Source organism: Engraulis encrasicolus, chromosome 14, assembly GCF_034702125.1.
Source record: "Engraulis encrasicolus isolate BLACKSEA-1 chromosome 14, IST_EnEncr_1.0, whole genome shotgun sequence".
In the NCBI taxonomy this organism is placed as follows: Eukaryota; Metazoa; Chordata; class Actinopteri; order Clupeiformes; family Engraulidae; genus Engraulis; species Engraulis encrasicolus.
Genome location: NC_085870.1, coordinates 3177443 through 3204413, shown reverse-complemented (window position 1 = coordinate 3204413; position 26971 = coordinate 3177443). Strand labels below are relative to the sequence as shown.

The following is a 26971-nucleotide window of genomic DNA, read 5'->3' as shown; positions in this document are numbered from 1 at the left end:
GTTAAACTGGGCAATGCAAATACATAGATAAAAATGATATGCACATTCATGAATAATGCTTGGAAATACAGCAAATATGTGAAAATCAAAAAAGGGTGGTCTGTTCCTTTAAAACACTAAGGGTTTTCGTTTGCCTTAAGACATGTACAAGTTTTCATCTTTTACCTGACATGTTTCGACGGTGCTACTTCCGTCTTCATCAGAGGGTCACTGTGATGTTGATGAGTGACGTGCTTTAAAGCATCACTCATCAACCTGATACCTCATACCTGATACCTCATACCTGATCCCTCATACCTGATCCCTATGCTGCATATAGTCTTTCAGTAGTTTCTTTATGTTCTTATAAGGGTACAGGTCTTTGCAGTGATGCGATCTCAATGTAAAAGCAGTGCGGTTGTTTGTTCAGGAAGTAGATGGCTTTGACATTCACTGATTACAAATATTAAGTGAATGGAGAGCATTTTTATACCATGCTCCTACTGTAGTCTCCGCAGAGTACTGCTACTCATAGCGCTTAAGGCCACATACGTACATTATCAACACCCAGTGTTGGGTAAGTTACTTTTTAAAAGTAGTTAGTTACTTTACTTTAGTTACTGCGTTCAATTGTAACTGAATTACTTTACTTATTACTAAATTTAAAAAGTAACTTGTTACTTATTACTTTACTTTACTTTTTCGTGGGAAAAGGGATTTTAACCAGCACACCTCATAATACACCTGCTTCCCAAGGTTGTAAGCCGGCTGTGTAATATTTTAATCTGTGCAAACTGTAGGCCTACCTCTATGGAATCCCTCATATAGGCCTATTGTCATTCTCACATCTAAAATGCATTTCATGATTGCCCTGTAGGCCTGTTTATAACAGTGTCAATACATTTGAATCTAGTCTAACATTACACCATAGAATAGAATATTGTCTTTTATTGTCATGTCAGCATTAAAATTACTTTTGGTCTCACAGAATAAAAACAGAATGAGTAAGGTGAGGTGGCCATACCAAACAGAGATGTTATCGGTAGGACACTCTGCTTACATCCTCTCCTAGATGTTGCAGCTTAGGCTACTCCAAAGCCTTTCAGTTTCCTGCGCATTGCATTGCATATGCATCAACATTATTATTAAAGATTCTGCCGAATGCAGAATCCGTTCGTGCTGGAAGACGGTTTGATCAGGCACATTTGAATAGCCTGAAGAACGTGGCGGCCTCAACGCCATGGTGTTGCTTGCGCTGTAAGTTGTTCTCACGTTATTATTCCCAATTACTTGACTCGCGCTGGCTGCTGCTGCTGACGGAGCTACCCAAATTGTTTTTTTGTTTTTTTTTGCCGTGTAGCCTATTTAACTGTCATCAGTGAGCACAAAAGAGGCTATGGCATTTGCGATATGGGGTACAGCTGTTTTAGAATGCATTTGCGTAACGATGAACTCGGAATGACTATAGAGTTAACTGCGCAGCGAATCACTTTCACTTTCCCTCTATGGCGTAAATTAAAAGGTTAGAAAAAAATGATGGTGGAACTCCAAGTATTGTAGTATAGGTTAACCACATCACAGCGCAATGGGCTCATGAAAGTCCCAGTGAAAGACCTTGCATGCACGAGGAAGGAACAGCAGTCTGCGTGCGCGCGCTCTCACACACCCACTTCCGAGAGCTCGAGAAGGGCTGGGGAAAACAGCCCAGAGCTCTTCGCGCATCTAGAACTAGGCCTACTGATAACAGCAGACCTTAAGATGATTTCAAGGCTGAAATTTATAACGAGTAACGACCGTTACGGCAGCCCAGTAACTGTAATTAAATTACTGAAATTTGAAGAGTAATGCGTTACGTTCCTACGTTAGTGCCAAAAGTAATTAAATTACGTAACGACGTTACTTAGTAACGCGTTACCCCCAACATTATCAACACCCTTTCAGCTCTGTTCAAAGACACTCTGGCCTTGCCAAGACAAAGTGGAAAGAAATCAAACCTGCAGCCTTTTCTGTTGCTGGGCAACTCCTGTACCTGCCATGTCACTATATTAGGACAGTACGAATAAGCTGGGAGGTGCTATGGGCAGTGTTGCCAGATTGGGCTGTTTCCCGCCCAATTGGGCTGCTTGGGATGGCCGTCTACAGGAAAAAAATGGCATTTAGCAGAAAAACCCGCCAACTTTTCCCCATAGAAATCAATAGAATTGGGCGGGATTTTGTGCTTCTAGGCGGGTTTTGAACATTTTTTGGGCTGGAAATCATCAGCCTCATCTGGCAACCCTGGCTGTGGACCTGGTTAGCTGACTGCTCTATGTATTAAGTCTCTGTCATGATGCAATATAATAATGACCCTGAACAGAGTGCTGTCCCGTCTAGCTGTAGTGGTGAGTGACGGTGGTGTGTTGTCTCTTGTCTTGTGTTGTGTTGTGTTGAAGCTGGGTGGTGCGATGGCCCCGGCCATAAAGGAGCTGTCTCGATGGCTGGACGCCAACTTGGAGTACTGCGTGGCACCTGACTGGGCCGAAGTGGTCAAGCATTCGGTGAGTGTGTTTGTGTATGTTTTTTTTTTTTAAATGCCCTTGGCCTTTTTCTTGAGATAAAGAGCACAATACATTGCATTAGACATTGCAGTACATTATTGATGTCAGCATTTAGCAAATGTGTTTTGTCAAGGTGACTAGACAAGGGGAAATAACATGGGTCCCTGAAGAAAAAGGTTGGGAACCACTGGACTAGAGGTTAGATATTGAGTTATACCCTAAGCAGTGGTTCCCAAACTTTTTTCCTTGTACCCCTTGTACATTTCAATGTGGTTCGCACACCCCCTAAGCGAATGTTTTGGTGTACTTATGGCCACTCAAATATAGCTTCAGTGCACAAGTCATTGCACATTATGCAGAGTCATTTAGGAAATCATCATTTCCAATAGACTTCATGTTTCTTCAAGCATACAATGCACCATTAAATAAAAAACGACTTAATTTTCATTAATGTATGTATAAAAACACACGTATTCGCCATTTCTCAATTCAGCTTGCGCACCCCCTTGTGGCAGGCCGCGCACCCCCAGGGGTGCACGCACCCCAGTTTGGGAAACCCTGCCCTACCGTATAACTACCCTATAAGTAACGGCGACCTCTTCCCTCTCCCGCCTCTCTCCTCTTCTTTTCCCCCAGGGTTTCCTTCCGGAAGGCAAGTTTGCCCGTATCCTGACGGAGCCCGTCAGCCGCGACCCGGGGCCCCGCCGCAGAGGCCGACGTCCCCGCAGCGAGATGCTGAAAGCGGGGCCCCTCCCCCTCCTCCCGCCCGACACGCCCGCCGGCATGGGCGCCCTGTTCATGAACGGCGGCCTGATCGGCAGCATGGACCTGGTGAGCCTGCAGCAGGGCCAGCGCAGCGTGTCGGGCATCCCGCTCGCCGGCCTCATGGGCTTCCCGCACGGCTTCGCGGCGGTGCCCGCGGGCGCCGCTGGGGGCGGGCCGGGCGACGACGGCAAGAACAACGGCATCAGCATGCTACCCATGATGCTCCACGGCATGGCGGCGGTGCAGCCGCCCATGTTCAGCGTGAGCGGCCTGATGAGCAGCGGGCCGCATCCTCATCCTCCGCATCCTCCTCCTCCGCCACATCATCCCCCGTCCTCCTCCTCCTCTCCCTCCGCCTCGGCCTCTGCCTCTTCTCCAACCCCTACCTCCATCATCCAGTCCTCCTTTTCTTCCTCCTCCTCCTCCTCCTCGTCCACAGTCGTCACCTCCTCCTCCTCCACCACCCCGAGCCCCGCGACAGGTGGCGGGCCCAGCCCTGCACCCGCCGACTCCTCCTCCACCACCAACGCGTCTTCATCCGCCGCCGGTGGCGAGAAGCAGCGCAAGGCGGACGAACGAGGAGCGCCGGCGACATCGACATCGACAGGGAAGTCCGGGAGTGGTGGCGGTGGCGTGGTCGTGACGATGGGAGGTCACGTGATGACGAGCGCCGCGGCGGCAGTGAGCAGCAGCACGGCCAGCATTAGCAGCGCGGGCAGCCACCTGACCTTTAACCCCTTCCTGATCCCCGGCATGTCGCACGGCCTGCTGTACCCCCACATGTTCCTGCCGCACGGCAGCATCATGGCGCTGCCCGGCATGCCCCCCTCCCCCTCCCCCTCTCCTGCCTCTGCCACGGCGGCAGACAGCTCGGGCAGCCCCAAGAGGAAGAGGAAGAAGGTGCGGGAGGAGGGAGTGGTAGTGGATGGGAGTGCAGTGCATGCTGGGAGGGCAGGGAGCCCTCACGTGGATAACAGCAGCAGTAGTGGTAGCCTGCTCGCCAGAGGGCCTGCCGATGTACCTGTAAGTGTTTCTCCGGTGACACTGCAGACAAGGCCGCTGGAAGTCGGACAAACAGGGGCGATGGTGAACAGCAACAGCGTCGTCCCCTTAGAGGAGGAGGAGGGCAGGAGGAGGGGCGCACCCCCCCTGCAGAGCCAGGAGCCATCAGACTCACATGGCAGCAAGGGTCAGGACAATGGCGGTCGAGAGACCCCTGGCATCGAGCAGCTCCCACCGGGAGGGAACATGGTGGTGGTGAGCAGAGAGGAGGAGGAGCAGGGACAGGTGACAGAAAGGGAGCTTGCTGCACAGCAACAGATGAAGGAGGTGGAGGAGGAGGAGGAAGGGAAAGACGACAAACTGCCCCCCGAGAGCGACGTACGGGAGGAGTGTGGAGGGCTCATAAGGGAGGAGGGGGAGGAGGGGGGTGAGGGTGGCTCGCAGTGAGAAAAAAAAAACTGCCACCGGCATCACCTGTGGCGAACGTTTCTTTGTCCCCTCTCAACTGTGCAATGGAGTTCACTTAGTGATGTGTCCATCGGTTTCCATGTAAAGACTTTTAAGTTATCCACATATTAATGTTTATAGAAAAAACTCTTGTCCGTACTGAACGTAATGTGCTCTCTGGAAAAAAGAAAAAGAAAAACACAAATACACAAACACACACTCCCCTATACCCCCCACTCCACTCCACTTCAGCCCACTCCACTCCTCCACCCCCCGCTCCATGGGAAAGAGAAAAAAAGCAAATCCGGTAAACGATGGACTCTTCTTCTGCATGCAAGCGCGCACAGCTATCTTGGCAGCGAGTTACGCAGCTGAACCGCAAGCAGTCATTCTCATCATGTCCATGGCAACAGTGACAGCAGCAGCGAGCGGCGATATTGCGCTATTACGATTACGGTGCAGTGCCTGCCTGCCTGCCTGCCTGGGGGCCACTGAGTCTATTGGGAGCTGTAATGTGGGAGATGGAGAGCAGAGAGAGAGAGAGAGAGAGAGAGAGAGAGAGAAAGAGAGTAGAAGAGAGGCGTACGATCGGATCGCAGAGGGCCAATGAAGTCATTGTGGTGCGATCGATCCATGTGGACTGCATCTCCATAAGGCTGTGGAGGAGGCGAGGCGAGGAGAGGCCAACCCCTGCCGATAGCATTCGACATGCAGTAGAGTGCAGAACATGAAAAGATTTTTTCTTTGGGTCTTTATTGGATAGGATAGTTTGAGAGGAGACGGGAGACGAGCTGGAGACAGATATGGGGTAGGGTTGGGAAATTACCAAGGCCGGATTCGAACCTGGGTCCCCATGGGTCCCCAAATAGGCCATACATACGGTATGGGTGCACTGCGCCACAGTATACCCCCAGAGCGTGACATGGTGAGGCACTGGAGTGTTGTCTTAAAGGGACCAGAGAGGTTGCGGTGATGAAGGATGGCGTTACGTGTCGATGGTGTTACAGGGTCAAAAATAAATCTCCACTCACTGGCCATCCTCGTCTCTTCTCTGTGACGGACGGGTCTTGTCTTGCACACAAGGACACATTAAGATGAAAAGAGTCCTCTTTGTGCAATGTTAGTAGCCTTTAGCGGACTGGAGACCTTTTTTTTTTGCTGTCCGACCTAATTTTAATCATGCAGCTGCTATGTAACAGTACTATATGTTTTAACGGTATATTAAAAAAGAGCCAACATTTTATGAATGCCTATACCCAGAGATTAGAGGTATTACAGATTCTACTACATACTGTACTATGGGATACAGCAGAATACTTGATTACCAGTAGTTGTGTGTTTAAAATCAAAGGCAAAGAACAATCCTGATTGAACTCTTTGAATAGCTAATAGAAATACAGATCATTAGCAAGTCAAAAAAGACTCGGATTTTTATCTTTTTATCCTCAGTCACCCAACCGGGCAGGTGATTGTGAATGAATGTCACCGACAGATAAGATGGATCCAGAACCAGATCCATTGTGCCATGACAGAACTTCAGGTAGAGAGAGAGAGAGAGAGAGAGAGAGGGATAGAGAAAGGAAGAGAAAGAATGATAGAGACCATAGATATTGGTGGAGGTCAGAGTGGGGCATGAGGAAGCACTCATTTAGAAAACAAATGTGGAAAAATAAAAAGACACATAACAAAACAGCAACACAATTAAAGCGGTCCATCCATCCCCACCCGTTTGCCCCAATGTGACGACAAGAGCAGAGAGGCCTGGCAGGACCTCAGGCCAGCGTGAGAGAAAAGAAAACTTACCAGTGGGGAAGGCCTACACCAGTGGTTCCCAACCTTTTTCTCCAGGGACCCATAGGTTGGGTCCCGACCCATAGGTTGGGAACCACTGGCCTACACTTCCTACTCAATCGCAGTAGAAAGGCTCTGGTCTGGCGTTCCCCCCTCAGATTCATTTTCAGATCCTTGTAGAATAGGTCATGCTAAGACTTCTGAAATGAAAATGTAAATCTGTTTTTTTTTCTTTCTTTCGCTGTATATTGCTGTTACTTTTGTTTACAAAGCACACCACATATTCAGTTGTCTTTCCCCCCCCTCATCTCCACTGTTTTGCACCAAGCTGGGGAAAATGGCAAACTCTGTACCAGTGTTTCCTGTATTTCACATAACTGTACATTGTAGATGGTTACAAAGGTAGTTTTTTGTTTTTTTTTTCCTTGCCAGAATTTCACAACAGGGTCTCTTTTTTTGGGTGTACTTTTTAGACTAGGCTTTTTCGGCCGAATTACTTCTTGAGTTCACGTTCTTTCTGTTTTTTTTGCACAGTCTTTTTTGGTGAATGTTTACCTGTAAGTGTATTCCTGTACTCTTGTCTGTCCGTCTGGCGGTCTGGTCTCTCATCTTGTTGGTTCTCTTTGTTTTTTCTTTCGGTGAGTGTTTGTGTGGATGCATGCGCACGCTTGCACAAGACATGGCCCATCATCATGGACATTTTGTTGTTAGACATGTAATTATATCTTTGTCTCACCTTAAGTCACCTTCATTCTTCAAGCATTATTGTTGCCTTGTCACATCTCGTGACTCCATAATTTATTTTTGGTTTTAAGTTTGTTTGTTTTTTTTCAGTTAGATTTTTTTTTCTTAAATATATATATAGTATATATATATATAAATCTTTTTCTTTGCCAAAATTTCACCAAATGTGGCACCATTTCATGTATCTTATGTCAGTTATGTTAAATATACAATGCCTTATTTAGTTAGTGTTTTTTATATATGGATGTTTGTTACATCTACATGTTGGAAAGTATATATCAAAGTATTTTGTGTACGGCTTGATGGTTTGAAACAGAAAGCCTCCGTGGCCAATCATACCCTATTGATCGTTAAGTGGGCTTCTTATGAGAACGGAACGTGCCTCTGAACAGCCTGCAACTCTCCCAATTCTCATTTTTAAATGACGTATTATACTCCTGGCCTTATTTTAAACTCACTCTGAGACGAATATGTTACTTACAAGTATCTCTTTCCCATGGTATTGTAGAGAAGAGCCGGAAAAAAAAACTACCATTCAGAAAAATCACCATAATCAAAAGCACAATTGTAATAACAAGGTTGGACATGAGGGACTGGTGAGTCGTCCTCTTGGTTCCCGTGAGAGGTCCTGGCCCATATTTGTTATGTGGATGTGATGATCATGTCACTTATGATGTATGTACTGTAGGGTAGTCATGGATACCAATCATCATCATCAGTCGTCACAACGTTTTAACATGATTCCTGATGTTAATCGACGTCTCTGTTCAAGCCTGTGATCAGATTGTTGTCATTGTATGGGTGTTTTAACTTGTGAACGGTTTCATTTGATCATGTTGGAGTAAATTCGAGTTTGTTTTTTTGATAGTTTTTTTTGTTCACATGATGTCACTAAGGGGGCCTTCTGTTGTATTTCAGATGCCATATATGAGTCGCGACTATAGAGAACAAAGGGGCTGTTCAGAAACCTGTTGATTAGATGGTGAGTCCAAAGGGTCTTAAAAGCTTGATCACAAAATGCCCTGTTGCAGAAAAACAAAAACAAAAAAGATTTTTTTGATGCCCAGTTTTTAGGGTCTTCAGAGAATTCACATCCCCCCCAAAAAAACAAAACAGATTTACCACATGGAGATGCGGGCAAGTATTAGTCTGTCAGAAGGACATCTTGTTTTACCTTTCATGCATTCTTGATATGAAAAAGCCCTTGTATTTAGATTCAGACATGGCTCAGCTAAAATAAAATAAAAAAGTGCAGTATGGAAGTATCGTTTTCAAAATGGTCATCATGTCAACCATCCATGTTGTTAAACTCACTCCTCCTCCACAACTGCTCCATATATTGGAAGGCAAGACTGATATTCAAAAGCTTCTTTTGTTGGTTTGGGTTTTTTTCCCCATATATTTATTTTACACCACAGATTTTTGTTTATTATTATTTTATTTTATCTACCTGTATTCAAACTTACTGTATGCATAACGGTTGCTGATTTTTAAAGATTTTGCTCTCATCATGTGCAGTACAGTACTGTTGTTGCCCCCCGCAGTGAATGTTTATGATGACGTTTCTTTTGTTGGTATGCCCTCAACTGAAGCAGAGGTAGTTTCAGATTTGCTGGAAGAAAAAACACACACATACACGCACACGACACATGCCTCAGAGTAGTGTTGATACTCTATGAACATTACTGGCTGTAACTTTATAAATGTCTGTTCTCAAAGTTTTGCCCAAGACTCTTCGGGCAACGTTCTATTCAGATATACTTCTGTCTATTGAATAGCATTTGTAAAATCTGAAATCTACATTCAAATGTGGAGTTTTGGGTCCAAGGCATTTATGGGCAAAGCAAAATCAATGAATCTGGTACACTAAAGTCTTCTTCATGGAATAAATTCGAAGATGATAATTCAGAGGAAGTTTTTAGGAGCTGTAAATGTTGTGATCCAAAACGTTGCCGTGTTACACCTGATAGTCCCAATACTGTTGGACTGTACTCTCAATGAAGCAACTGGTGTTCTCTTTTTGTTTGGGAGAAGCCCATTATTCTGTGTTTTTTAAACGCACTTTGTTTGTGCAACAGTGTCTGGTTCAGAGAATTCAAGAATTGGAACACCTTGGCATCATGAGGCCCCATTTTTAACACTCCGAGGCAGTTGTTTGTTGAGGTTGTCTCGCAAAAAAAAAGAAAAGAAAAGAAAACAATTGCTGAGCTACAATTATTCTGAGATATTTGCACGCCGTGGGAGAGAAACAGGGCTCTTACGTACTAGGTGTTCTGCTGTGTTTGTCCTTGCATGCTTGGACAGGCTGGTATTGGCCATAGCAACCACTCCTAACAACACTCGACTCGCACCGCACCGCACCGCACCGCACATGACATAACGGACGGCATAACGCTCAGATTGGGTGTCTGTATGCATGCTTAACAGTTTCTGTTCCTCAGCTGCTTGCGTTTAGGACAGTAGGCTATAGTCTGCAGCTCATTCGGTAACTGAAAGGCCAGTGTTCACTAAGTGGATGTACTGTTCGCTCTTAGTTTCAGCAAACCAAGTGCACTGTATTATGGGAGCATATGCTATTGGGGGGAAAAAAAAGAACAGAAAAAAAAATGTTTTCTGAAAACAGCAACATGAGAGACGTGGGGTTTTGTTTTTATTTTTTATTTTTTATTGAACTAGCTCCTGTATTCCCATGTGGACCAATCCCATCATTCAAAACATGGTATGTGATCTTTTATTGTGCAATAAAAGATGACTTTCAACTTTAAGGTGTGTGTCGTGTATGTGTGTATCTTTCTAATTGAGATGGGTGTAGTGGGGGGGATACTATTGTCCAATTCAGTGGTTCCCAACCTATGGGTCGGGACCCAGCTTATGGGTCGCCAAAGATCCACAGTGGGTCGCGGAGCCCTTTTGAATTTAAGGGGTTTCCTTTTAAGTATGTATAGCCCATGTTGAATAAATGGCAAAGCATTTAACTAATATATACATAGAAGCATCAAAATGTAAGTGCTACATTAAACATTTATTCTATATTTGACCAAAGACAAATTGAGGAATAAAATAACTAAAATGAGTTTTCGCAGGAAACAGAGGGTATCCCGTTACTCCCTCTCGTGCGGGAGCTTGCGTGGTTAGGTCACCAAAGCTTACAATAGTAAAAACATGGGTTCCTGGAGTAAAAGGTTGGGAACCACTGGTCCAATTCATCCACAGAAGATACACGAGAGCAGTGCTATTCAACAAGAGTTGTAAGGAGACTTCAATGGGCTTTTGGGTTCTATGTAAAAAAATAAATAAATAAAAATAATCAATTGAAGTACAATACATTGATTTTAAGCACACACTATTGAAGTGCATTCAATTCTAAATCAGTTCCTGGGCCCATGGGCCACTGGTTGAATAATCATGAAAAAGTAGCTACTGTAACTGTTGAGGGAGACTGGTAAAATACACAAAGAGGGAACTAAGTACATGTTGAAGGCCAGGGCTATAATTAACAAAAGCCAAGAAATGTGAAAACACATTGTGTTTTTGTTACCACACAGTAATGTCTCTGGTGACGGTGGGTTTTATATAATGAAGAGCTCCTTTCCAAAATGAGATATATCCATGTTATAGAATGTTGGGAAATTGACATTTTTGTATTGGGCATTCAATTGAATTGCATTGTAAAATGCACTTTATAGAGGTTTAAAAAGTATGTTCTCCAAACATTTTAATGGCAAGAATTCACACATAGATGATAGGACTTCTTAGCAGTAAATTACAATATTAAAATGCAAAAGTCAAAAATGGTGGATATAGTGTTTTGGAAAAGAACTATATATATGCATTTACAGGTTGCAAAATCAGGAAATTCTAGTTTTATCAGGAAAAAACACATGCACATGGTCTTTCAGGGTAGGCTCACATCAAGATCCAGATTCCTACATTGGACTGCAGCCAAACAATTACGTAAAATGAGAAGATAAATATCTAAGTAAGTTTCCAAACTCCACTGATTTGCATGACCACATTATCCATTTCTCACTGTATCCTGAAAGCCTACCTACTGCGCAAGCTCAACAGTTTTGGCGTTAACAGCACCATCGTTGAAACTGTAAACAAGAGCCTAGTGGAAAGTGTTTATCATTTAATATGAGTATGTGGTATGGCAATTTAAACATGCAGGGGAGAAACAAATTGAGCAGAGTAATAAAGATACCCACAAAAATCAAGAAACAAAAACCAGTGGTGTAGTCTACGTAGAACGCAGGTATACGCAGTATATCCAATTGCAGGGATTTCAGTATACCCACTTAAAATTGATTGATCCATTATGTAGAATAGCACAAATATATACAGTATATCCACCTCAAAACATGCTCAAATATACAGTATACCCACAACAAAAGAATAAACTACACCACTGCAAAAAGCTTAGGAAAGCCACAGATAAGCCTGGAGATCATGTACCATGATAATAGGCTAGGCTCGTTAGTGACGAAGCAGTAAGATTTTTGCTTGGCAGTGGGCATGCACACTTTCCCAGTTCGATCAAACTGGGAAAGTGTGCATGCCCACTGCCAAGCAAAAATCTTACTGCGTCGTCACGAACGAGCCTAATATCAGGAGGGCACTGGGCATTATCAGTGACCCCTCACACCCTCTGCATTGTGAATTTGAGCCCCGACAGGGAGACGATTCAGAGTACCAAATTCCATTAGAAATGTTTACCAGAGTGGGCTCCAGCGCACATCTCTTGGGGGGGCGTAGGTAAACAACAGGGGGGCACTGCCATTTACCAAGTTTGAGTCAAGTTCACCACATAGAACTGGTGGCAGTCACGTTTAGTTCTACCTACTGCATAGGCTGATCGCGCTACTACTGTGGAAAACACTTCCTCCTCCCTACCAATACACCAATATGTCTGTAAGCAAGACAGTTTAGTGCAAGGTGGACACCACATTCAGCGCAGACGCGATATGTGTCCAGGATTATACTGTACTTTTATAGGCCGTAAAAATACAACAAGCCAATTCACAGCAGTGAAGGATATTAAAATTGAACAGTCATAATGCAATGGTTTTAAAGGTGTTTTATATATTTTTTTGTCCTGTGTTGGGTGCTGGGGCACCAGTGGCTACTAGGGGGGGCACTGCCTACAAATGCCCCCCCATAGCGCCGACACTGTGTTTACCAGAAATATTTTTTCCCAAATGCAGTCAATGTGAAACAAAGTGGGATCTGTATCATCAGCTAATTCATAAACTTCTTTTATTCTATTTTAAAATGGTATTTTCATTATTTAATCATTTATTTAGGTAGAGTAGTATTTCTTTATTATCATTATTTTACAATTGTACACATTAATATGTTTCTTTATTGAGTCTCATATTTATTTATTTAAGAGTAGGCCTGGTATTCCTGACTTTAACATGAAATGGAGTGTCTTTATCTTAATTATTTAATGTCTCTAGATATCCCACCTGTCTTATATGTCTTGTGTACACATGGTGAAACTGAAGACAAGTTTCCACATTTGTTGGCAATATTCAATTCAATTCAATTCAAAAACTAGGCTACATTCTATTAGACTACTCCATGGATGTTCATGGCACTCATCAGAGTTATCCGCTATTACTAAGCAGTTTTTACCAGAGAGAATATAAAGATATGAACTGCTCTAAAGACCTTGAGAATTCAATTACCGTATTAATGTAAAAGTAGTTGTGACTTGTGCTGCAGACTTGGAATGCTACAAACCTAAATGTAGTGATGAGCACACTGGATTCAGGAGCTACAATTCCAATTGCCTGTTTTGCCAGTTCAAATGCCCTAAATCAGGGGGGTGGGAAACCTTTTTCATGCAAAGGGCCACTTCAAATTCATCCGAGGGCCATTAAAGTCCTCCGAGGGCCATACTATGAACAAAAACCAGGATTTCCCCCTGCTCTTTAGGCCTATATTGAAGGCAGCCACCTTTAAACAGATCCCCCCTCTCTAGGTCCCCTGAATATAACTGGATTGTATTGCAAATGTATTTTCCATGTCAAAATATCTCATATTTCATGTTAAGCTGCATAACATTAAAACGGGGGCATATTACATATTACATCGGGGGCCCTCGAGACACAGGTTCCCCACTCCTGCTCTAAATGGAGGACAGGTAAAAGCAGCCATTATGGCGTATGTGGCACTGGGTTATATCAGAGATTCTTTAAGTACCGGCAAAGATTCTCTATTCTAATCATATAGTTCTAATAATAGATTCTCTATTCTAATCCTAATTCTGCATATAGATCGTCTCTGGTACCGGTATATAGAAATATGCCAACATAATAGGTTTCTATGGGCACCTAACGTGACCAGGTTCCGGTCTGCCTAAAGGGGCGTGTCATAATGCTCCAAGAATGAATAGAACAGTCCTTAGGTCTGCCTAAAGGGGGATTTCCCCCCCTTTCCCTTGTGACAGTAGAACCCGGAAACAATGGGCCAGCGGAACCTCTCTCTTATCTACTCTCTCTGGTTATATCTTCTGAATCTAGGTTGCCCATCACTGCCTAAATCAGGGATGTCAAACTCAGGTCTGTACTGGGGGAAAAATCTGTCCCGTAGTCATTTTATTTGGCCCTCGAGATCATTTCAAATAAGTATTACAGGTGGCCCACATACACCATAAATGTATAGCGTATTAAAACTTGAACATGAAAAATTGTGTATCACAGGAATATGAGTGGGCCCAGGCCAGTGAAACAGCTCACACTCAAATACAACACAATATGTGCAGGCACATAAGAACTATGATGGGAATCTGAATCTGTGAAATTTTACAAAATACAATTTTAGTCTGTTTTTGTAAATAAACATTGAGTTTGGCTCTTGACTTCCCTCCAGATTTTGATTTTGACCCTCTGTCCATTTGAGTTTGACACCCCTGGTCTAATGGTAAGTAGCATTACACTTCTCACCAGATGACAAATACACTGCTGTCACTTCAGAATCATGAAACAAAAGCAATGATGACCAAGAGTTTGTTTTGAAGGTGCTCAATTCGATATTTTATTAACAAGGCAGCAAACAGATACCTCCCTTAGCGGGCAACCTTTAACCTTTAACCAAAAGAATTAGCAAGATGCAAGGCTATGACTAGGTGCCTTCAAGACCATATCATAAACCAACACACATGGTTCAGATTAGCAGGTGAAATCCTAAAGCAGTGACCACTGCAGCGAAAACATGGGACTGACCGACGTCTTCAAAAAGCCTCTGTTAGAAACAGCCATGGCTCTCGTCTCCAAGTGCCTATGCCTACAGCAGGCAGACATGTACATGGCTCCCCGTTATCACAGTTTCTTGCATTTACTAGTCGCTGGTCAGAGGCAGTTTCAGTGTTTCAGAAGGGTCACGCCAGGCTAAGTTAACCTACAGGGAGTGGTAAACAAACATGCTAATAGATGTACCTGCATGTATCATTTCGTTAAGAAAATGAGGACTCCAGGTGATTTACCACAACCTCAAGGTTACCTTAACCTGGTTTACTGAGCCAGGCTCTTGGAATACTACCCTGGTAGTTCAGGTATACAAGCGGGGGGCAAATATTATCAGGCAAATTCTGCCCACACACAGCCAGCAATGCTTGTTTTTTAAACTTCCACAGTTAAAAAAAAAAAAAGGTCTCCGCCACTATATTTAAGATTATGCTGGGACGAGATATCTTCAGAACCGAATCAGTGGCATCAAATCTGAGATGCATTTCTGACAGGTCAGTTTAAAGACCAAAGAGAGAGGTACCACAAACATCTTGCCCGGCTGAAAAGAGCCTCAGAAATCACACAGACAGACACACACACACAAATGCTGTTTATGAACTAAACTTAAGTACACTAAGCAATTCTAGATTACAACTTTGGAATGCGTTTCCTTTTTCAACAGGTTGCCTACAAGACTTATATTTGCCTAGAAATGTTATTAGAAATGTTACTAATGTAAATTGGTGGTTATGAAAAAAACCCAAGAACACAAGGAAGGGGGCCCAAAAAAACAAAAACAAAAAATCAGAAATGTTCAAAGCTGAGGTAGCTTGTCCACAGGGGTATCGAATTTGAAATCTGGTGGGAAGAGGTCTGCGGCTCTCGGGTAGATGAGGCGGTAGGACTGTCGAATAGTCACATCGGCCACACCTGCAATGTCCCCAATCTCCTTCTGGGTCTTCTTCTCGGCAGAGGCCTGAGAGGCCATGTAGATGGCAGCGGCGGCCACAGAGATGGGACTGCGACCGGGAACCAGGTCCAGCTCCACGGCCTTGCGGGCGATGAACGTGGCAGCCATCTGGACCTGCTTGGGGAGGCCCAGGTTGGAGCAGAAGCGAGACATGAAGTCTCCAGTGGTGATGAGGTCCACACTGGTCTCCAGGGCCTTCAGAATAAGTTTGAAACAGCGTCCAATCTCCTTCTTGGAGATCCTGGACACGGCACAGATTTCTTTGAAAGTCCTGGGGACCCCTTCTTGCCTGCAAGCGATGTACAGACAGGCTGAGGCGATGGCATCGTTGCTGCGGCCCTTCAGACTCTTTTGTTCATACACTTGCTTGAACAGGTTGTTCGTCCTGTCCACTATGTTTCTTGGGAGGTTGATCCTGTCAGCCATGGTTGAGATTTCTTTGAAGGCGTTGAGCATGGCACGGTCTGAACTGCTCATGGTCCTCCTGTTTTGGTACTTGGAGTTGCCCATCTCGTCAAAGCTGGCGGCTCCTGTGCCCTTGCTGATCATTGTAGTGAGATCTCCCCCGTTCAAGAGAGTGTTTTGAGCATCTCCCACACGGGAAGGGTCCTTGGTAGCCTTCTCATTTGTGAATGTTCTCCACTCGGAACCCACGTCAATTACTCGGTCGCCAACAACTAGGCCGCACTCGGGGCACACCATATCCCCAGCCCTGTAATCCTCCACAAGAAGGGCGTCTGGGTGGTTGGGGCATTGCACTTTTGGCAGTGAATCTACACGGCTAGTCGACGCCATTCCTCTTACCTCCTTCTGTACAGGTACAAGACAGGATCAGTTGCTCAGAGTCTTTGATTTGGTCAACTTCCTGTGGCAGCACAAGTTGTCTTCAGTTACTAGAGCTAGTAGCTAGTCGCGTGAACCACTGCCAGCTGTCGCGAGTGTGAACCGTTACTTTTTGTTTGCTTTGTAATGTCTCGATTCAAGGACCCTCCTTGTTTCTGTAAGATGTGGTGTCAGTGTCACCAACTGGCGTGAATTCCGCTTGGTTAACAGGGTACATGTGGAGCAGCTAAGCACTAGCTACCTTAATTTATGAACTACACGTAGTACTTGCACTGAAATCGAAGTTGTATCCTATCTGGGAAAGCTGGTCAGAGTCCACCACCACACACCGAGTTGGTTTTCTTCGGTCACTTGCATGGGCATTCTTGTAATAACCGAAATTCTGTCCCTCTGTATCCTTTCACGGTATCATTTCAGAAGTGTAAAACAACAACGTTGACGCTTTCCCCTTTCCTTTCTTTCCATCACAACACTTCCGGGTGCAACCAAACGTGTTTGTCGGACAAAAAGACAAAAGATATTGCGCCTCCTTGTGGTCGGCTTGACATACAGCCGCAGCTGTTTTGTCACGTGGAACCTCCAAATCTGATTGGCTCTGATGAGACAGTTTTCGCGCCAGTGGATCCTTGGGCATTGTGGGATAGCAGTCGGAGGTTTTTGGGGAAGGAACTGGTGTCTCGAGACTGTGTTGTTTATTTACATTTGTGGCGTGCATCCTCCTCGAAAACCCTTCAAAATGCGGGGAGATGAATCTGATTCCGAGTCTGGGAAAGCAGATGATGGTTCTGTCAAGAAGAGCCTCGAAGCCCTTTGTCAAGAGCTGAATATGGACGAAGAAACAGCAACTGAAGCCATGCAAAACTTCACTGCGATTTGGAATACATATACGCTGGAGGTACGCTACGGCTCGTCCGGTTTGCTAGCTAATTAGCTTATTTTTCTTAGCTCAGTAGCTATGTTGAATATATAAAGGTGGTAAAGCTTTCAGTTGTCGGTTAAGAATACTGATCTGGTAGCATTGTTTGCGAATGTGAGGGGCGCCTCAGTTAATGCGATTGTGCAACAAACAACCAAGCTGACCCAACATGTCCATCTAACTTCAAAGGCTTGTCGTTAGCCCCCATAGCTCGTGAGGGGTAGCATTCAAAATGCGATCAGCTGTCGCAGTTTGACACTGTTGCGACATATGGTTCGTTTGAACTACTAGCTTTGGTGGCTAGGTAGCTTGGCCTCGTAATTATTAGTTTATATCACATTTTTTTTTCTAAAAGGGCTGTGTTTATATCACGCCACTACTCTCGTTTAGTTGTAGCCTACTGGTTTTGCTGGTAATCTTGCCAGGAAACTCGGTAGCCTAATATTCGCTACTGGTTCATAATTTAAAGGGCTGGCAGGCAGTCGACAGCTCATTGCTGCAGTAGAATCCTGTTTGCTATCGGAAAGTGTCAGCTTCTGCGTCAAGTGAGCATTCGAAAGCACAGGTAGTTTAGCTGCTTTTGGAGATGGTATGATTGTCAGATGTCAAGATTTCAAAGTGGTTTCTACCCTTCTAAGTTGTGCCTTGTTGAGTTGTATGTCGCCTAGTTCTAGACTTTTAAAAATGGCTGTCACATAGGCCTGGTGCACTTGAACACGCCTTTGAAGACATCTCACCAACACTTATGAAGACAAGTCTGACTTTAGTGACAATATTGATAGTTGCATTCCACATGCTGGTATTCTTGATAGGCTATGCCATTATTTGGTACCAGCGAATGGAAAAGCCCTGCCCTCAGCGAAGGGACAGAAATACCAGGGTGTTGATATTTCAATCAAATATTGAGTGTTGTGTTGATATTAAGAGCAATAAGAAAGAATGTGTGTATCTATTATTTTAACATGGCTAGTAAGCGTATTATTTTGGCAGATGTCATGGAGTAATGTTTTCTATACATTGGTAGCAGATTTATTCCTTTGTCAACACTTATTGCACTTATTAGTGCTGGCCTTCAGTTTGAAACTTTGCAGAGAAGTGAAATGTGTTAAATCATGGTGTTTGACGCCTATATGTGTCCATTTATTGTTGATGTCGGTGTGCTTGTTTTAGACGATTGTCTCATGAAAACGCTTTCAATCCATTATATTACATTAGGGTCATTCCATGTCAATTCACACGCCTTCCCCACATGACCCTCTCCGATTTACCCGATATCTCACATACAGGTACCTTTTGATGTCAATTGAAAGAATACCAAGTATTAGCACCCTACGTCTAACGGTTGCGGAGATGAGGCCCTCCAAAGTTGGGGTGCCATGCCCACCTCTCAAGCCTGTGAATTGCATACAACATTTACAAGCAGATTTTCACACCTCTGGTTTTAGTTTGAAGGAAGATACAGGCCTAAAAATCACAATGGCCCCTCAATATGACCCTGTCTTCCAGATGATGTACTCACAAATAGCATTCCTTGATTATTTTTGGCTATATTAAGCCTTAAAAGCTGAATTTGCGAAAAGCATGATGATGAGTCTTGCCATTTTGGGGTTCTAGATCTTGGAAACTATGTATGCTTTGGGAGTTATAATTGATTTTCCATAATATTTGGGAACTGTACAGTGTATTCCAAAAAAAATAGGGCACTCAGATTTAATGATTGATGGAAGAGGAGGGACTCAAAAACAGCTTTTGGACAAAATGACCTTATGGTACCCTCTACTTCAGGCCTCAAATTAACCATGTGGGCACTTGATGACTGGAACATCCTTTTAACCCCATGTACAGTAGCACTGTATCAAACATCCAATCTTGGAAACACTTTTGTTATTTAGAGTTTTTCATATTAATTTTGGCCTTCAAAGTATATGTTTTCTCTATATCTTAACACAGTGTCTGTTTTGTTTGCTTCCATCTGTTGGTCTAAAAAAAGCAACAACAGCGTAATGTAGTAGATCAAACATCTACCACCCATCTGAATGCAAACAAGTCCGAAATGCGGACAAAGATGCGTCCGTCTATGCACTCTGCCGCCTTGTGGAAACAGGAGGGAAATGCATTTTAAGGAATGCATTTCAGATGGACAGAACGACGGATGGACATACCCTCTTATAGGGATGCTAGAACACATCTAAATGCGTTGCCGTTGACTTACTCATGAGTATTTGTCTTCCCCCTGGCAGGGCGAGGTTGTCCACTGGCTGGCGTGTGCCCTCTATGCGGCGTGCAGGAAAGGCTCTACGCCCACCGTGGGCCGGGGCGTCATGGAAGGCAACTGTGTGTCTCTGACCACAATCCTCAGGTCCTCCAAGCTGAGGTGAGTTAGAGAGAGAGAGAGAGAGAGAGAGAGAGAGAGAGAGAGAGAGAGAGAGAGAGATGTGTGTGTGAGAGAGAGAGAGAGAGAGAGAGAGAGATGTGTGTGAGAGAATGGCCGTATCAGTGTTACGTTTTAAAGGAGAACCCCCTTTTTTTCACATTGACGTGACGTCACATCTGCCTTAACAGACAGAACACTGTAAATAAACTCCATGTAAGCCTATCCTTAATTCTCCCAGAATATGTAAAAGGCTTACATAAGAATGCAGTGTGACATGGGCACAGTAGGTAACTATAAGGGCCTTGCCAAGGGCAGGTCACTCTCACAGCTCGAGTTGTCCCATAAGGAGTAATGTTCTGACAGGCAGCCATTCTTGTGGAATAAGCCCTGGTCAACTAATGCAGGAAAGGGGTCTTGAAGGACTCTTTAGAAGGAGCTTATTCCATGACAATGACTAGCTTATTGCTGTACATACGCCACTTTTTATATCCAAAGAAAGTGACTGCTTGTTGTTGTTATATGGCTTTAGCTTACTGTTTTATTACTCTGTTATTACTGTAGTGGTGCATAGCAACATGCCCAACTGCTTAGCGTAACGCCTATAGGATGATATTCTACTATGGAAAAGAAATGGAGAGTTCCCGGAGTGATCGGATAAATTATTACTATTTACTACTCAAGAGTTGGATATTGTTGCATTTGAAACACAAGTCGCTAGACACTACTAGACACTAGACATTTAGCAACTCTTCCCAGAAACTGAATACATTTGTCTTGGTTGACCGAGCTCTACTGTAGTTTTACACTGCAGTTTGACACTGTTGTGTACCAGCTTGAAGTACTAGCTTTGGTGGCTCGTTAGCTTGGCCTTGTAATTATTACTGTTTGAAACATGAGTTACTAGACACTAATAGACATTAGTTACTCTTCTCAGAGACCTACACATTTGTGTTGGTGGACTGAGCTCTGGTGAAGTTTCTTCAACCAGTACAGACCAGGAAGGGAGTGCCATGTGTACAGTCAACACCCTGAATCCACTTTAGGCCTGAAGGAAAGTCGGCGAAGACTTAAAAACAATCACAGGTTTCAGCAGGCCTTTGCCATCCCGTTTCCCGTTTTTTGGTATTTTATTATTAAGCGCAATTAGGCCTGTCACGATAACAATTTTTCCCAGACGATAACGATAACAAGAAATTATTGCGATAATCGATAATATTGTCTCTCTCGCCATTTTCAAACAATATAATGTGCAATAAAAAACACTGCTATGCAAGGTGCGGCCTCCTTCTTGAAACATTGAATTTAACATTTGGGCCAGCAGACTCAGAGGTTTAAATAATTAAGATTGACGCCTGCTCCAAGAAGAAACGTGTCAAACAATATAATGACGCAAAAATGCAATAAAAATGTGACTACACCCCTTCACATTTTTAAAGCATCACGGCGGGGGATATTTATATGTTTTTAAATACATCCTCATGGAGCACAATAGGCTCTAAATAGGCTTTTTTGTATTTATTATTAGGGTAAGTTATATAGTCTTTCTTTAACATTTTCTGTTATTTATCTTTCTCAAGCACACTGAATGGCTTATAGGCCTATCCATGGTGTGATGTAAAATAACCTACTGGTGGGGTATTGTTAATTCACAAATTATTACTTAGACAGATTATTTCAAACAAATGCACGTTGTTACTAGCTAATTGTCAGTCAAAACCCAAATCAGCCCTGTTAAAGGCATTTCAACATCAGCAAAAAGCAAAAGAGCATGAACAGATGCACAAGTTCCAGGTGCAGGCAGCTCTCTCTCTCTCTCTCTCTCTCTCTCTCTCTCTCTCTCTCTCTCTCTCTCTCTCTCTCTATCTCTATCTCTATCTCTCTCCGATACCCTCGACTGGAACAAGTTGCAATTCTGCGCACTTTAAAGTCCTTTATGAACGCCCATACATTGATTCTTATGAGTTATGAGTCGCCATGCCTCTGTTTCCCCTGTAGCGCGCTCAACCGTTCACATTCTCCTGGTGTGACAGATTTAAATTCACAAATCTTATCTTCATGATTTGCTTGCGGACTGCCTACTCATATTATTAGGTCTAAATAAATAAGAAATATAGCGAAAATCACAAAAAGAACAGACAACGAACGTCGGGGTAGGAGGCGCATTGAAATAATAGTGGAAACTCGGCGAGGTTTAAAATAACAGCCTCAGAGCAAGTTTGTCGAGACGTTACCACTATTTCATGCTTGCACAAACACTTCTTCGTCGTGGATATTGGGTTGCTGCGCATGTTTCAAAATGAACATTTGCCTCCGTGTTGGAGCTGTTCATTCCCCTCTCTGAGGAACGTTGCAGATGCGCTGACTGAGACTGGAAGAATAGGCCTATTGCGCTCCTAGTCTCTAGCGCTGATTCTTTGTCGAGGCTTATAAGCGACGCGCGGGAACACCAGCGTTCTATTTCAAAGACGCAAGTAGCCGGATCAGTGCACTTTTTTTCCAACCAGAACTGCACTGAAACTTAAAATTACACCAACATTTAAGCGTCATTGCGCTGCGTTGGCCTATAACGTCCCATAAGTAGTCTTACGGCTATTGTAGAGAAAGGGAGAGAGGGAAAACAAAACATCACCCAAATAACTTATCGTTACTTATCGGGGCCAGAAAAGTGATCGTTTTTGTAAAAAGTTATCGTCCGATTTATTGACTTATCGTATATCGTGACAGGCTTAAGCGCAATAGATTAATTCAGATTGAACAGTCAGACTGAACCAGATATAGCCTGGGGTAGCGTTTTGGGGCAGGTGGGGTCACCAGCAATCTTATTCATTGTTTGCTGTTAAGACATAGGTCATTGCAATTTTGGTGACGAGCTCATAGAGGCTCCTCATGAAGTGGTTAAAACGGTATTTTGCCTCATTTGATGCTCATGAGGAAAAACAGATTTTTGTAACTAAATCCACCATGTTGCATGATTTTTTTCACGTCACATCAACCACTCATTTGCATGTTCAATTCAAGTCATATACATTTTTGTAACATAATACTAAACATGCACATATATATTTTTTCTTTGACCTCAGCTTAATTCAGTTCTTCAGCAAGATGAAGAAATGGTCAGATATGTCCAGCCTGTCCCAGGACTTCCGGAACCGCATCAGCCGCCTGGAGAGGAATTTCGAGGTGTCCACGGTGATCTTCCGCAAGTTCGAACCGATATTCATGGACATGTTTCAGGACCCGCAGGGAGAACCTCCCAGGCAGCCGAGGAGCAGGAAGCACAGGTGACCTTTGACCTTTCTCAAACGATCAGCTGACATTTCTCAGCAGCAGCCCATTCAAGAGACCTTTTAGGGTAGAGGACACTTGTTTACATTTGTGTTGTGTTGGTGTTGGCCTGTGACACAGTGTTCATGTAATAGAGTTTAAATGTATGTTTTCCACCTCAAGCCCCATACCTTCATCTGACCGACAGATAGTGAATACCTGTTGCAGAACATTGCTTAAGCATTTTAAAAACACAATAGATAGCTCTAAATGCGTGTCAGCCAACATCATTGTTTTCACAGGGTACCCGCGGGTTATTAAAAAGTAGTAAAAAGTAGTAAATGAAAACAGAAATGCTGTGTAGAAAATGGCAGACATTAGCACCCCATTTAGCATATAAAGGCCTTTTAACACTGTGTTATATCTGAGTGTACTGAGTTAAAAGGAACGGTGTGTACCTAGAGTTCATTAGCTGCTTTTAGTCAATACTGTGTCACTGATTAACGTTAAACTGACACCTACACAATTGGCCCACAACTGGCCCATCACAGCCTCAACATGTTTGTTGTTGTTTTTTCTGTGTAGCAACGTGATGTCTCTGGGTTACACTTTTGTTCTCTCACTGATTGCGTTTGTTTTGGCTTTGAGACATTGTGCTTAGTTGTGTGTATGTCCTCTGTTTTCTTTGCAGACGTCTTCCCTGCCACATCAGTGATGTCTTCAAGTTCTGCTGGACATTGTTTGTGTACACAAAGGGTAAGTTATGTAGCCAGCCACTACTGGGGGGTATACCATGAACAGGGTTTAGTGATAAAACCTGGCCAAACTAGGCCCTGCCGTGGCCATCCGGTAGGGCACTCGCTTGCCATGCGGCTGACCCGGGTTCGATTCCCGGCCCGGGTCCTTTGCCGACTCCTCCCCGTCTCTCTCTCCCAATTTGCTTGCTGTTTACCTCTCATACTGTCCTGTTCATAATAAAGTCTAAAAAGACTAAAATACGTATTTTAAAAAACCTGGCTAAACTAACATACAGGAAATGTTAAACCAGCTAATGAATAATCTGCATGTGTCATTTTTAGCCAGGCCCTTCTATTAGATGATTTACCACTATGTCAAGGTTAACTTAACCTGGTTAAGTGCTGACCCAGCTTCTTGGACCACCGCCCTGGTCTTTGCATATGGGCTGTAATAGTTTATAAAGCCTCGGTCACATGCTCTCTGTGCTAACCTTGATTTGTCAGGAACGGATGACACATCTTATTTCTCTGTTCAGCCCTTTCTGAGATCCTGTCCAAAAGATTTGCTACAACAGCAGACACTATCCAACTCAACAATAACTTTTGGGATGATCTTTGGAGCATGTTAAAGACGTTTTTAAATAATGTAAATGTAAACAAACTCATGCCATCATTAGAATCAGCAGGAACTCTGAAAGAAAGAAAAAAAGATCATTGTGCGTCATCAGGCACTGACAAGTCAAGGGTAGTGTTGCATGTGGAAATCTCGTTGAAGATCTTCCACCAGTAGCTATCTTGGGCACAATGTTGCAGATAAATAACCATTTCCCCCACTTTTCACTCATTTTCTTCTCTGTCAGGTAATTTCCAAATGATCGGCGATGACTTGGTGAACTCGTACCACTTGTTGCTCTGCTGCTTAGACCTGGTGTTTGGCAATGCCATGCTCTGCAACAACAGGAAGGACCTCATCAACCCTCATTTCAGAGGTGGGACAAAAACTTGTGTATCACCAACTATCTTTTAATATACTGTATTTAAGATCCTATCAGCAATCACAGCAATTAAACTAGGACATTTTGTTAAATTGAAGCGGATACCACAGTATTGCAGCAAGAATGTTTCCATCTAAAAACTTGGTGCTATTTTTAGACACACAGTCTAACAGTGTCTGACAATAGACCTGTGTGTGTGTCTATTTGCTCCTGAGAGAAGCACTAGCCACAATTCTACTCAAGACTAAAACACACTTTGTCTCATACTGACGCGTGTTTTGTATTGGTTCTGGTTGCTGTGGCGACGACAGGGCTGCCCGCTGATTGGCCGGAGGTGATGGCCTCCTCAGGCGACTCGCCGTGCGTGATTGACAAACTGTGTGACCTTCACGACGGGCTGGTGGTGGAAGCCAAGGGCATCAAGGAGCACTACTTCAAGCCCTACATCAAACGCCTCTTCGAGAGGAAGGTGAGTAGCTCCTCTCAAACCCTTTTAACCCTATCCAGACTGGGGGGGAGTGCCCTCACCAACTTTGATGTCGTATAATTCCTTAACGACTTAAGCTATGACCACGAAACTTTGTGACTTTTCCTAACATTTAGTTGGCTACAGTTAAGTACCGAAAGATTAGGTTTATCATTTTTGCCGTTGCCATGGCAGCGGTTTTCTGACAGGTATTTGTGACCAAAAATCACTTTACCATATATCTATGACGCCATATATTTTCATATTTTTTTGTTATTTCCATTAGCATCACACAACTTTGTGAGCATTTAAGTGGTTTGAAGCATAAAATCATTAAAATGTAAGTGCATTACCTAAATTTGTTGGAAAATCCATTATGGCGAGATTTTGGGAATAATAAGACAATGATGTCATAATGATGTCATAATACCAGATAATTACACAAAAAATGATGTCATTCATAGATGTCCATATGAAGATCATCTCCCCCAAGTTTCGTAGTCATACAGTATTCCGTTCATGAGTTATGAGGGGGGGGGGGGGGTCAAAAGAGCGCCCCCCCCTCCCCCAAAGCCCAGTCTGAAGAGGGTTAAGACGCCTTTGTGTTGTGTCTCTCAGTGCCCTCAGCTCAGGGATGTTGGATATTGGCTTGCACAAGCACCAAGTAAAGAGCAGATTTTTACCTCGGCGTGTGCTGTCCTTCTGTCTTCACAAAAGATGCTATTTCACATTAGTGCCAGTCTATGGATCTGATTTCTTCCTGAATGTTTTTGTCTAAATCTGGACTGTGTGTTTCACACTTCTCCACAAAGGCCTAATTTGAAAGTACAGGATTTGAAAGTAAAAAACGCTTAGAACACCCTGTGCCCCAGTGAGCTGCAATTATAAAGGTCACGAGGTTGAACAAAGCAGACTCTAGTCTAGAGCAGTCCTATTAATTACAGCCATGACTTTTCTCTCCATAGCAACCGTTGCTATGAGTAAACAAACCTTGATGCCTGAAGAGGCGTTTTCATTGTAGGCGTCAGCACAGGGTTTTAGCCTTCAGAGCAGAATAGCACCGGAGTAGGACAAACATGACACGCTGTCTATCACAGGAAAGGACTCAAAGCGTAATAGCAATGCTTTCAGCAGATTTTAAATGCCATGCATTACATAGGGATGTGCCATGCATTTGAAGGGAAGTGATCTTTATGCGTTTGTATGCCAGGGAGAATGGATTCACAGTCACAGTTGTGGTAGCCTTCACTGTCAGAGAAAAGATTAAATTCAGCGTTTTTGGTGCAGAGTGGGTCCTATCCTCTAGTTTCTTTTTGTACTCTTTTGGTTGTGAATTCATTTTCTGAAGTGAAGTGAAGAAAAGTCCATGCTAACTTCATGTGCAGGAACCTTGTCTTTGAAATACTAGATGTCACTTGCAGCTTTTAGAGGTTCTGTGTGCACATAACTCTGGTGCCAGACAAAAGTAGTTGTATTACTTTGTTTGGAGGCATCATGTCGATCCTTATGGCGGCTCTTCTTTTTTTTTTAAAGTATTTTTTGGGGGCTTTTCAGCCTTTATTGTTTTTTGTGAGACAGGATAGTGGAGGAGAGACAGGAAGTGAGCTGGGAGAGAGAGATGGGGAAGGACCGGCAAAGGACCCGGACCGGGAATCGAACCCGGGTCGCCCAAGTGGTAAACATGTGCCCTACCATATCAGCCACGGTAGGGCCGTGGCGGCTCCTCTTCAAGCAATTAGTACTGTGGCGATGTCTTCATGGGTTAATGTGTGGCCATGTCATGTTTGAATGCCTCCGCTCGCTGCTAGGGACTCTGTGTTAGTTGTGGTCACAACAACAGTGGACAACTATTTAGAAATGAGTGAATGCATCTAGAACTAGAATGACTCCAATGTGCAGGCAGGATAGT

General features: G+C 43.7%; 3 protein-coding genes across 3 annotated transcripts in view; 2 read left to right on the top strand and 1 right to left on the bottom strand.

Moving 5' to 3' along the window:
• The window catches only part of chd6 (chromodomain helicase DNA binding protein 6), a 109248-nt gene extending 99218 nt beyond the window's left edge, over positions 1–10030 (top strand). Inside the window, exons 41-42 of the mRNA XM_063214795.1 lie at positions 2412–2516; positions 3153–10030. Coding sequence (XP_063070865.1) covers positions 2412–2516; positions 3153–4730 — 1683 coding nt within the window. The 3' untranslated portion in view covers positions 4731–10030. The remainder of the gene's footprint in view (positions 1–2411; positions 2517–3152) is intronic.
• A 4247-nt stretch (positions 10031–14277) lies between these two features.
• Positions 14278–16820, bottom strand: gtf2b (general transcription factor IIB). The gene has a single exon (XM_063214794.1). The coding sequence runs from the start codon at positions 16260–16262 to the stop codon at positions 15312–15314; it is 951 nt and encodes a 316-aa protein (XP_063070864.1). The 5' UTR covers positions 16263–16820; the 3' UTR covers positions 14278–15311.
• Positions 16821–16954: 134 nt separating this feature from the next.
• rbl1 (retinoblastoma-like 1 (p107)) overlaps positions 16955–26971 on the top strand; it is a 38837-nt gene continuing 28820 nt past the window's right edge. Inside the window, exons 1-6 of the mRNA XM_063214793.1 lie at positions 16955–17205; positions 19467–19600; positions 22681–22881; positions 23556–23620; positions 24462–24590; positions 24908–25065. Of these exons, the coding sequence (XP_063070863.1) occupies positions 17047–17205; positions 19467–19600; positions 22681–22881; positions 23556–23620; positions 24462–24590; positions 24908–25065 (846 nt within the window). The 5' untranslated portion in view covers positions 16955–17046. The remainder of the gene's footprint in view (positions 17206–19466; positions 19601–22680; positions 22882–23555; positions 23621–24461; positions 24591–24907; positions 25066–26971) is intronic.